The 12,484-nt window shown below is 40.4% G+C and overlaps 1 protein-coding gene across 1 annotated transcript in view; it reads right to left on the bottom strand.

Annotated features, from left to right (window-relative positions):
• Positions 1-11,820, bottom strand: part of LOC101162673 (ras-related protein Rab-3B) — a 34,337-nt gene extending 22,517 nt beyond the window's left edge. The window contains exons 1-2 of the mRNA XM_004067658.4: positions 11,595-11,820; positions 4,658-4,882 (exon numbers count right to left, since the gene is read on the bottom strand). Of these exons, the coding sequence (XP_004067706.1) occupies positions 4,658-4,882 (225 nt within the window). The 5' untranslated portion in view covers positions 11,595-11,820. The remainder of the gene's footprint in view (positions 1-4,657; positions 4,883-11,594) is intronic.
• Positions 11,821-12,484: the final 664 nt, after the last annotated feature.

Genomic DNA, 12,484 nt, shown 5'->3' with positions numbered 1-12,484 from the left:
TTCTGGGTGCCGCAGAGATTGTGCCTTTTTTTCCCATTATTGATAGTTATGGAAATCTAATCAATCCTAAATATTAACTAAACAGTCTTGAGTTTCTTCATGAAGGTCTAACCAAGGAGGGTAGATGTGCACAGAAACTTTTAATCATGGACTTTCCTGGGCAAAGGTGGTCTTCCTCACCTTCCTCAGCAGTCAACAGTTGGTTAATGATAGTAGGCTGGAAAAGCTTAGCTAGACACTACTATTTATATTATCTCAATAAGATCAAGTGCAGTAAAACTTGCTGATTTCATTTTTAAAACTGAATATGGAGGAAAAACCCGAGCTGAGGCAGTGATGTAGTGATCCTCACCAAAGCATTTAGAAATCCTGACAAAAGGGGTGGATGTGTGGAACATACCATTTGGGTTATACAGCACGTTGCCACAATACATTTCTGTGCAATGATCCTAGGAGTGTGCAATAATCATTGGAACAGTGCAATACTCCATAAGTGTTGTAATAAATCACACTGATACGTCTTTAACGTCCTGTCATAATCGCACTGTAAACCAGAGACCCAAATTTCATTTTATCCCTGTGGTGAAATGACAATAAAAGTATCCTGAATCCTAATCTCTGCTTTATAGTGGTGGCGTGCAGGCAGGTTTGTCACAAATCATAACTTTCTTCAACCGTTTTATATCCTTGTTAATAAGTGAGACATATTTATTGTCATTGATCTCCAGAAAAGCAACAAATATTTTACGGCCGTCAGTACCCTGCCGTACCTTGAGGGGGCGCTTGTGGAGCAAGATGAGCTCGTCATCTCTTAAGGTCCGACTCTAACTATATATTTATCCATTGTAAAATCGTTCCTAGTGGTAAGTAAGTAAGTAAGTTTTATTTATACAGCGCCTTTCACAGATTAAATCACAAAGCGCTGAACAATAAAAAAACATCCAATACAGTAAAAGCAGAATAACAATCAATTAAATATGATGTAAAGCAAAACTAAATTGAAGAAAAATAAACTTAGAGTAAAAATAACAATGAAACCAGTCGTCTAAAAGCTTTTATGAATAAAAGTGTCTTCAGTTGACTTTTAAAAGAATCAATGGTGTTGGCCACACGAAGGGACAGAGGGAAGGCATTCCAGAGTCTGGGGGCTTTTGCCTGGAGCGACCGGTCACCTCTGGTTTTATTTTTGGTCTTAAAAATCTTTAAAAGATTTTGATCCTAGGATCGGAGGGCACGGCCAGAAGCGTAGGGACAGAGCAAGTCTGATAAGTTTTGGGATCTGTCCATTTAAAGCTCTATGGGTTAAAACTAAAAAAATTAAAATCAATAAGCCCCTTAATTGAGAGCCAGTGCAAGGAGGATAAAATGGGGGTAATGTGTGCCCTTTTCTCTGATCCTGTTAAAAGCCTTGCAGCAGTGTTTTGAACTAACTGAAGACGGTTGAGAACAGATTTATTAAAACAAGTAAAAAGAGAATTACAATAATTTGAAAAAGAAGAAATAAAAGCATGGATAACCATCTCTTAGACTGATTTAGATAAAAAGGCCTGCAGTTTTGCTGTGTTGCGTAATTGATAAAAACAATTTCTAAATAAAAGGCTGGAATGACAGTCCAAAGACATTGACTGTTCAAACCAGACACCAAGATTTCTGATACAGGGCTGTACAGAGGAGCTCAAAGAACCAAGATGCTGGGAAATTATTGGGATTGTGTTTTTTGGGGCAACTAGTAGTGTGTCCGTCTTTTCTGGAATTAGCTGGAGATTGTTACTTGTGAGCCAAGATTTAACACAGGCAAGGCAATCTAGTAGTTCTGTAAGTTTGTGGAGTTTTGAGTCATTGAAGGAGCAGTACAGCTGAATATCATCAGCATAGAAATGGTATGACACAGTTTTAAAGTTATTTAAAAACCTTCCAAGTTGGTATATGTACATTAAAAACAACAGTGATCCTAAAACAGATCCCTGGGGCACACCATGTAGGAGTGTAGAGGTATCAGAAAGCATGCCATTTATATAAACAGAGAATGTTCTGTTAGTCAGGCAGGAGGTAAACCACTTTAAAACAAACCCAGCAACACCAAACTCATTTTCTAATCTGCCCAACAGTATTTTATGATTTTTTATAATGGGCTGCACAGTGGCGCAGTGGTTAGCACTCTTGCCTCACAGCAAGAAGGCCCCAGTTCAAGTCCTGGCTGGGGGACATGAAAAACAACATCAATGGGGAACCTTTCTGTGTGGACTTTGCATGTTCTCCCCGTGCATGTGTAGGTTCTCTCCAGCTTCCTCCCACCGTCCAAAAACATGCTTCATAGGTTAATTGGCAACTCTAAATTGTCTATAGGTGTGAGTGTGAGAATGAATGGGTGTGTGATTGTGGACATTCTACCCAGCGACAGACTTGCGACCTGTCCAAGGCGTCCCTTGCCTTCACGCACAAGTGGCCGGGATAGACTCCAGCAACCCAGTGACCCCGAAAGGGACAAAACGGAATAGAAAATGAATGAATTAGTATTTTATTATCTACAGTGTCAAATGCTGAGGATAAGTCTAAAAGAACCAAAACTGTATATTTTCCAGTCAGCAGCCATCTGTATATCATTTAAAAACTTTGAGTAAAGTGCTCTCCGTGGAATGCATCTTTCTAAAACCGGATTGGTACTTATCGAAGAGTTCATATTTGTACTGCCACTATCTTCTTCAAGACTTTTGAGAGTAAAGGTAATTTTGAAATTGGCCAATAATTGGAGGGTTGTGATGGATCCAGGTTGGGCTTTTTTTAAATTGGACTTATCGCTGTCTGTTTAAAGACGTTTGGGACAGTCCCAGTGGAAAGAGACAGATTAATCATTTTAACAAGAAATGGGGCAATTAGATCGATAACTTTAAAAAACATAGAGGATGGCAATATGTCTAGGGGACATGAGGATGGCTTCATCTTTTTTAATACCATCATGAATTTTTCTAATGAGAAAGCAGAAATGATAGTCCAGGATTAGTTTAAAGAGGCTAGAATTTTCATTTGATGATTTAGTTTGAGCTCATTCACCTTATTTACAAAATATTGTAAGAATCTGTTGCAATCGTCAGTTGTGTAAACAGGTACAGGTGGAGCTTAGGGTGAGACAATGTTCTGAATTGTATCAAAGACAACTTTTGGATTTCTCTTGTTCATATATACTAGATCAGAAAAATACTTAGATCTGGCGAGCTTAATCATATTATTTAGTGTCCCAGCTTTCCCAGAAGCTGTATCGTTTTTTAAGAAATATTTCCTGCAGCGCATCAGGAGTTCATCAGAAATTTGCCACTGACTTTTTGGCGGAACAGTTGGTGCAGAAGTAAATCCTCACTGATAACCCATCAGGCCTTTGTTTACACTATTTCCTGCTAGCTTACTTGCTTACCTGCTAGTCTACTTCAAAGTTTAATTTTGCTCAACTTGTACAATAGTGTGATGGGTTTTGCACATGCTCAGTACACTGACCCTGCACAGTGTCCTTGGCCACCCAGTGACTGCACAACCGCATGGCGTGAGATGAGATCATAACCGTCCATTTTCGTCTCAAGTTGGACATCTGTGTGGCGGACTAAGGAGTATACTTTTCTTCACGAAATTTACATTTATAAGAGCACTTCAAGGAGTTGAAAGGGAAGTTCATAATTTTATTTTATTTAAGACAGCAGCTTTCACTCTGTGTGGGCGCCACCCATTTCATGACAACATCCTAGAGTCGGCCTTGGCAGCGTGTCTGCGTTTCGTCCATGAAAACAAACAACATCCAAACTTTTGCACAAAATAATGTGCATATTGTGCATAGAAAAGGAAAGCATCTTAGCCGATTACCGCTAGCTCCACGGAGAAAGTGAGAGTGTAGGTGTTAGCCTGGGGGCGGGGCTGGCAGCACAGACTCTTCCTGGAAGGGGCTGTTCTCATCCATCTATGTCACAGTGTGAGGACCCGTTCGTTTTCGTGGGTTTTGGAAGGGCTGGTGCTCAGACAGCAGGGTTTTAGAGGAATACTCAAAGATACCTAAAAGGATTGAATACCGCTTTTTTGTGAGAAATTAACATCAAGTTAAAATAAATAAATAAAGTTGACTATTTATCCCACAATAGGGAAATTTGTTCTCCGCATTTGACCCATCCCCTGGGGGAGCGGTGAGCTGCAGACGAGCCACGCTCGGGTACTATTTGGTGGTTCAACCCCCCAATCCAATCCCCTAATGCTGAGTGTCAAGCAGGGAGGCATTGGATCCCATTTTTTAAAGTCTTTAGTATGACTCTGGGTATGACTGGGTTTGAACCCACAACCTTCCAGTTACAGGGCGGACACTCTAACCATAATAACATTATAAAACACTTCACGTAACTGAACTTGACAGATGTGGCTGATTAAGACTTTTTAAACTAAAAGTAAAAGGAAAGACTGTAACAATAGTTACACAGATTTCCATGGAAGAGAAGTTCCAAACACCAATAAAGTTTAGACAAAGATTCTGTTTGTTTTATGAAAACATTCAGATTACTTTAACAAAAACATGAATCTTTGAAAACAAAAGGAAACCCCTTTTTAGTTTTTACAATTGTAAGTCTGACTTCAGAGGAGCTGGTGCCTTACAAACCCCTCCCTCAACATATTTGGCTGGCCTTACCCAGATCTGCAACTTTATCCTCTTGTCGTTGCGGTAAACCGTCTTCACCTTGAAGTCGATGCCAACAGTGCTGACGAAGGAGTTGCTGAAAGAGTCGTCAGCATAGCGGAACAGGAAGGAGGTCTTCCCAACGCTGCTGTTGCCAATGATCAGCAGCTTGAACATGTAGTCGAAGTTCTGGTCAGAGCCATCCCGCTGGCCAAAACGCTGGTCTGCCTTCGCCATCTAAGGGACAGGTACAACAGATGAACACAGTCAGATCCATGCAAACACGAGTCTACTTAGCTCACTCACATCTTCAGACTGAAGCTGCATCCCACAGTATCACTGCTGGAACCAGAACAAGAGTGCCTCACAGTGCCGCACTCAGAGAGTGAACATCCACTCTAACATTTAAACATTTGAAACTCGAAACTCAATGTCACAGCAAACTGTGATCAATGCACTTCGTCATCTGTTGATACTCATCTTCCTCACACAGTCATGGCGTTCCACAGGGCTCTGTATTTGATCCGTGTTAATTCCCAACATGCTTCCAGGAAGTAACAATATTAAGTACGACACCACTGTTTTGCTGATAGTGCTTAGCTAAGCTAACAATATTATCATTTATTAAACCAAGAAATACAAGACTTACAGGTCTTCAAGCATGTCTTAAAGACTTCAAAATTGGGACGATTTCTAATTTTCCTTTACTAAGCATATATAAAACTGAGGTTGATGTTCTTTGACTAGAGAGCCTCCGACCTTCACTTGGTAAGAATATCATGCTGCTAGTGGTGGGCTGTTAGAGCCTTCAAGGCCTAAAAAATATCTGAATCGTGTGTTAATTATATTTTGTCCATGTATACTTATTAAATCATTCCAAATGGTCTATTCCATGTTATTGTGTTTATGACATTATCCTGCTTTCAGACAGACATATTTTCATATTGGAGGGTTTAACCAATCGCATTTCAGCTGTCCTTTGTTGCCAGGCAGGGTCAGAGCTGAAGAGGCCTTCACGATCAGTTCTGAAAGCCTTCTAATGCAAAATCAATGTTGGTCATTCATTTCCTTCAACCAATCAGATGTTGAGTTGGTGTCAGCAGGGCCTTCTAGCAGGCAACGTCACAGTCTTCAGACCTTTTGATTTGATAGAAGTTTCAGGAAGACAGGAAACATTTCCCACACGCAGTCCAGTTGGACACAGAGCTACAGAGAACTTTTGATCTGTTAAAAACAGAGCAAACTGCAATGTCAGCCATGGATGATTTTGCTGGAAAATCTCCCACTGATCTCCTTGACTTCCTTCATCAGAAAAATCTTAGTGAGATCGTGAAGCAGCCGTACAGATTTGTGTGTTTGGCGCTGATCCTCCCCGTGTCCACTGCGTCTGTTGAGTGGAGATTTTCAGCTCTAAAGCTATTCAAACCTACCCAGAAACACAGCAGGACAGACTCGGCTCTCAGCACTGGCCTTGATGGAATAGAAAAGGACTTCTTGACAGAACTGAAGCGCGCAATCTCCCTGTCCCATTGGGGGAAGGAGAAGAGGATGGATTTTGTCTTCAAATAATCTGAGTTTTTGATGAGTGAAATGATAAACATCATGTTAAATAATATTCCAAATGTATGTGGTTATTTTCAATGTTTTTTGCTGGCTGTGGTTGCATGACGAGATTTGTTTACTATTTAGTTTATTCCGTTTATTTAGAGGCATTTATTGTGGCTACAGGAATTTTCCATATGCAAGCAAAGCTCGTTTCTGCATCGTAAAATGGTTAATGAGGGGTTGAGTAATTCAGACAAACTACTGAAGGCCCAGGTGTGTGATGCACGCTCTGCCACTGCATTCTGCATGGCATCAATGTAGTCTCCAGTCCTTCTGCCAGAAATCTTGGAGATATATTTGACGAATACTTGACTATTAACTCTCTAACCAAACAAGTTTCTGTAAAGATCATCTGAAAAGATCATAATTCACCAATTTTAGTTTCTCTTTATTGGCTGACTGTTAAGAGTTTTACACTAAAGATGTTAAAGATTCAAAAATTCTCTGACAATTGTCAAATGTGACTTTTGCTATTTCTGTCTGATTTTATGAGCAACCAATGTTTTACAACAGGGAAACATATTATTTTGACTAATTTAAAACCACCATGCATTTCTTGTATGGGCTAAACAGAAGAAAAATTGGAATAGTAGATTTGCTATATGTTTATGTAGGTTTTTGTCAACATTTAACAATTTTCCCCCCAAATTGTAGACAGTAGAATTTCTTACCTATGAAAGGACGTTCCAAATGGCCAGACATTGAGCATTTTTGTGTGACGCTAACCTCTGTTCTCACTTTATTATTACCCCTCATAAAAACAAACAATGAAGAAAAATATTTTTTAGTAATAAGTTTATATAAAAAATAACAAATAAATGTACTTTTCTTGGGCCAGCAGAGAAGGCCTTGCAGGCCCTAACAGCATGGCACAGCCAGAGGCTTTCTTGGTGCAGTTGTGACAGGAACAAGACTCAGGTATGAGTTTTAAGTCATGAAGACAATAGAATACCATTAATTTCCCACGTGTGGGATCAATAAAGTATTTCTGATTCTGATAAAACAAAACAATTGTGACTCTCCATAAAATCAAGCGAGTAGTGGCCAGTACTCGTCCTCTACTCCTAACTCTATGGTTGGAAAAAAGTCCCTGCTTGAGTACTGGAGGCAGACACCATCTGCCTTCAAGACCTTAAACTTTCCTGTTTGATAAAGCTGATACTGAACTGGGCTGACCTCTAACCTCGCTTTAGTTACGCTGCTGTTGACAGACTCTGGGCCGTATTCACACCACTCTGTGCCCTGCGTAGTTATTCAAGGCCCTACTTCCTGTTAAAGGAGACGGTCCAAATGATTGTCATTAAGTGATTGTAGACGCCGAGGGTTTTGAGGCGGTGAAAACTTTGAAAATAGAAACATCGTCATGGAACAGAACAAAAACATTGTTTTTACAAAAAAATATAAAATTCAAATGTCACCGTCAGGGATAAGATACAGGAAATATCAGTGGATTGTAGTATTAGCAGAAACCCACTGACATTGAAATGCACTGATGCTGGATTAAACATGATTGTTTACTTAAAGACAAGGCTCTTTTTTTGGTTCTTTCCTCTTTTGTGCTGCACCACTTGAACTCTTTCTGTAACATTTTTGCCATCCATTTCTACCTTTTTCTTTTTATTTGTCTCTGTAACAAACCTATGTGTGAGAACTCCTACAAATATAAAGATTCTCAACTTTTTTTTTAACAGCCAGGCCTGGCTTTTTTACAAAGGAACAACAATTGGAATCGCAGAGACAGTTGTGTCTCCACAGCAGCCTGGCGTAGGTTGAAGAAGTTCCTAAAAAATTTCTATCAACCCCTCATGAATCAACATTGAAGCTGATGTTAGGGCACTTGAGAGACAAATTTCCTGAAACTTTCTTCCTAATTTTAGTTTCACAGGGAGTTTTCCTCTCCACTGTCGCCCTTTCCTTTTTGAGTATGGAGATTACACTAATAATCCATCCATGTAATCCATTGGTCACCTATATAGGCTGTAATTACAATACAATTAGGATAATCTGGATTTACTGGAATAAAATGGATTTAGAATACAGATACAGAGAAAACATTTCCTTTGGTGTGATATATGATGTTGCTGTGGTATGAGCTGCTTTCCAAATAAACTGGACTAGAAAGGTTAAGGTGGTTCCATCTTCCTGACACTGTTTCACCTGGACAGGCTCACAGAGGTCAGCTGTCACACCCTTCATGGAGCTCAGATCTTTCAGATTCCTCCTCGCCGTGGCGTTTTGAGGCTCACATGTGGATGTTGATTCATGTCTGCACAGATCTGATGATTCACGGTTAAATCGGAGGCCTGCCACTCCCACATTATGTGGAGATAAAAAGAATTGCAGCTGACAGACGAAAGGTTTCTGAATGACAGGCTGAGCTTGTTGTAACCATGGTAACTTGGCCGCCCTCCTGCCAAGCGACTCAGAGAAGGAGGAGTGGCAGCCTGGATGTCAGGAAAACAAGAGCTGCTCCATCTGATCCGCCTCCTGCGTTTGCCAGGTCATCGTTTGATTTAGAAGCTGATGTGTGTGCAAAAATACCAGATAGCATAAAAATATTAAGATCATTGTTCACCATGGAGACAAATGATAGTCTTGGTGTTGCCATGGTTACTCTTTGAGCTCTTGTCGATCAGCATGAGCTGAAGGAGCAGATCAGTAAAAGCCAGAGGAAAAACGTTATATTTCCTCATCATGCGGGTTTCTTTTTCAACTCTGAAGACGTCCAGGACAAAACCTCTAAACAGAGCAGACAGCTCATCTGTAACACTTCCTGAACCATTAAGGTACGCAAACACAACCAAAGACTGAACTGGACCGAACAGTCTGAGTTTGAAGCTCTGACCGGAACAGAAAAAGAAGGAAGATGAAATGCAGCTAGTCCTGTTTACCCAGCAGACAGTTGCAAACTTTTTCATAATTCATGCTTCTTCAGATTCACGCCTTGAAAAGTATCTTTTTTTCTCCTCCTTTGTTGGGTCCAAACTGGAGTTCAGTTGAGGTTTCACATCTACCAATTCAAGATGACTGACAGATACAAGAAGCTAGGTTCCAATCCTTATTTTTAAAAACAAGGAAAGCTGTAAATCACATAAATAGCCCCAAACATGATTGTTTTTTTTTAATAGGACTCAAAGTCTATTTGGAACTGAGAGCCAGGCCCCTGATGATGACTGCAGGAGATGCAGGTCTTCTGCTTCAGGTGGATTCCGTTTTTATTCCATTTAATCCAGCCTCAATCTGAACAGTCATGTGACCAAACACGCGCAGGCAGCAGCCAACAGGTGAGAGCAGGGGCGAATTTACCATTGGGAAAAGTTAGGTGATCACCTGGGGCCCCCCAACGCTTTTGGGGCCCAGAGCTGAACACTTAATGAAAGTGTCTAAAATAAATTTTACATCCATCATTATTAAACTCTTTCATAAATAGACACTCCAAATCACTGAACTGGCATAAGATTGATTATGTAAAAGTGTTTGGTCCTCCCCCATCCTTCTGCAGAAATGGTATATTCTAGTCAACAGCAAATCCAGTTAGCGAGCAGAGGCAGCTTTTTGACATAAGTTTACTCTCGCATTTCCATTTGTCTACGTTTATTTCTTTTTTTATATCTTTTTTCCCTTCTGTGAATTTCCTTATTAATTAAGATTTTGTTAAGGTTATAACAAGTTTATTCTGTATTCAGAACTGTTTCGTACAATATATTTGCATAAATGCTGCATTTTTGTGTTTTCTGTATTCTGCATTTGTTCAATAAAAAAAATAAAGAAGACAGCAGAGTTAGCTTTTCCAGACTGGGCGGTTTCCTGCTCAATAGGGCAGTTTTTACTCTGACTTTGTGGGCAAATAATGCTTTAGGTGGATGGACATAATTTGGGCAGGTTTAGGATCGGTTTGGGAGTTTTTAGTTCCTGGTTGAAATACATCTTAAGCAGGGTAGTGCAGTCTGGGGAGAGGCAGGTGACAGGCAGCGCTTGACCTGTCATCTTCATTTGTGTTCACACTTACCTGTTCCAAATGCAATTCACAAGTTTGATTCTAATTATTTTTTATTATTTTATCCTCAAAATCGTCTTTTTGTGTATTTCCTCTTTACTTTCAGCGCGATACTGCGAACTCTGCTGCACGAGAGATTACGCAATCCCAAGTGAAGTCGGAGTGATTGTCACTTTAGTTTACTTAACGTGTTCTAATAATGTAAAGCTTTTTTTTCACATTCTAGACATTTTTATTCCATATCCTCCTTTTCTACATGATAGTTCATGTATTTCACTTCAGATCTGGTGTGAAGCTGAACTGAAAACACAGAATAAAGCAGAAAAACAAGATTTATGTGATATCGATATAAACAATAAATCATTTGTTTTATGAACGCATATATATGTTTTTGGGAGGATTTTTTACTGTTTGTGTTGCTCAAAATTTCCTTTTAATACACATTTAGAAAAACAACAAAAGCTTTTTGGACTCATCTCAGGTGATGTTTGATTTAGTTCTTAATGTTTTATTTAATACTTGGAAATTTTATATTCACAATAACAGGTTTTTGAAAATGAAACCCCTTTGTATTATGTTTTAAAAGAACATCTGCTTTTTTTAAAAATCTCATCTAAATTAATGAAAAGTAAATATACAGGAACATTTTCCAATTTTGTCAAAGAAAAGACAGAAAGTCGTAATTTGTTCCCACTAAAAATGTTTTTCCAAGTAAAAATACCATCACCACCACTTTTTAACATCTAGATGTGATTTCAATTTTGAAATTCTTCTCAAGACATTTGGATTCTTGACATTAACATTGTCTAACAGTGGACCAGTAAGGAAGTTATTCGACGTTTTAACCTATAGGTAAGGAGTAAAAAAAAAAAAAAGGTTGAGAGAAAAAATGATTATAACCGCTGCAGACAGAAGCTGCATGATATTGTTCGCCTGGGGCCCCCACACTGCTAAGTCCGCCACTGGGTGAAAGCTCACCTGAGTGAAGGTTAGCGGTCCCTGAGGGCCCCTCCACAACAAACAAGCATTTCTACAGAGCCTCGTGGCATGGGGGGGTCCGAATAGCAACTGTGAGGGTATGTAGGGGGGGGGGTTCACAATGCCAACAGCGGATTAAGATGCAGCATGAAGCCTAGACTGCACGCGCTCACAGGCGCGCGCGCACCTGTGACAGAACACTGTGTTTTAAAAGCCGGAAAAGACGAGCCGCAGGTATCGGGGGACGCAGAGGAGCCGATCACGTGAGCAAGTGTTTGTGGCATTACAGTGCTCCCGAGCCTTGAACGCGCATAGGTGAGAGATGTCGACGGTTCTGGATCCAAATCAGTTCGCGCGCGTGTGTCTCACCTCTGCTGGGCGGGTCTGGCGCGCACGCTATCCCTCCGTGTTTGCCTGATGAAGGCAGCTCCTCTTCCTCGTGGATCGGGTCTGATCCGAATCTGAAAAGCTCCGATGTGCACACGATCAGCTGAGCTTGAGACGTTTGCGCGCGCAGCTGCTTCACGCGGACATGCTGTGATGCTGCGGAGCGTTTGGAACGGCGGCCCCCCGCCCCCCTTTTGCGCGCGCCTTTTCTGCAGCCCGTCAAACGGCGGCGCTGTGCACGCGCGCGTGCGATGACTCATATCTGGTCCAGAAGATGTAGAGATGCTGAGGACACTCGGGTTGAACAGAAGACATCCGGGGACCGAACCTTGGAGGGCCTGCAGATCCGGGTGGGTCACAACCAAAACCCAAAACAACTAAGAAAGTGGAGAATCATACTGCAGTGTTTTATTGCAGTGATTGACAGTTTGATTTCCCCCCACGCTCATATCACTGTCTTTTGACCTAAAGAAGTGAAACACTGTTGTTTGGATGATAACAGAAGCATGAAGGTGCAGAGAAAACCCAGACTGTGTCCAACATTTTCTGGTGGTAACAAAACAAAACAAAAATATTGGAATTACCCAGAAAAGGTGAGGTAACAGTTTACATCTTATGTGACTAAAATAAAGTCTACTTCCACATTTTATACAGTACAGACAAAAAGTTTGGACACACCTTCCCATTCATTTGAATGAGAAGGTGTGTCCAAACTTTTGGTCTGTACTGTATTACTAATATATGACAAAAAACGAATAAAATTGAGTACGGCTTGTCCAAATTTTGCAGGTAAATAATACATTCCAATAGTGCTAATGTTTTTTATTCAGCATGCTTAAAATGAATGTTAGTCTTTAATGTCCTGGGATAAC

The sequence above is a fragment of the Oryzias latipes genome, chromosome 4 (genome assembly GCF_002234675.1).
Source record: "Oryzias latipes chromosome 4, ASM223467v1".
Lineage (NCBI taxonomy): Eukaryota > Metazoa > Chordata > Actinopteri > Beloniformes > Adrianichthyidae > Oryzias > Oryzias latipes.
This window is presented reverse-complemented; position numbering and strand designations above follow the sequence as displayed.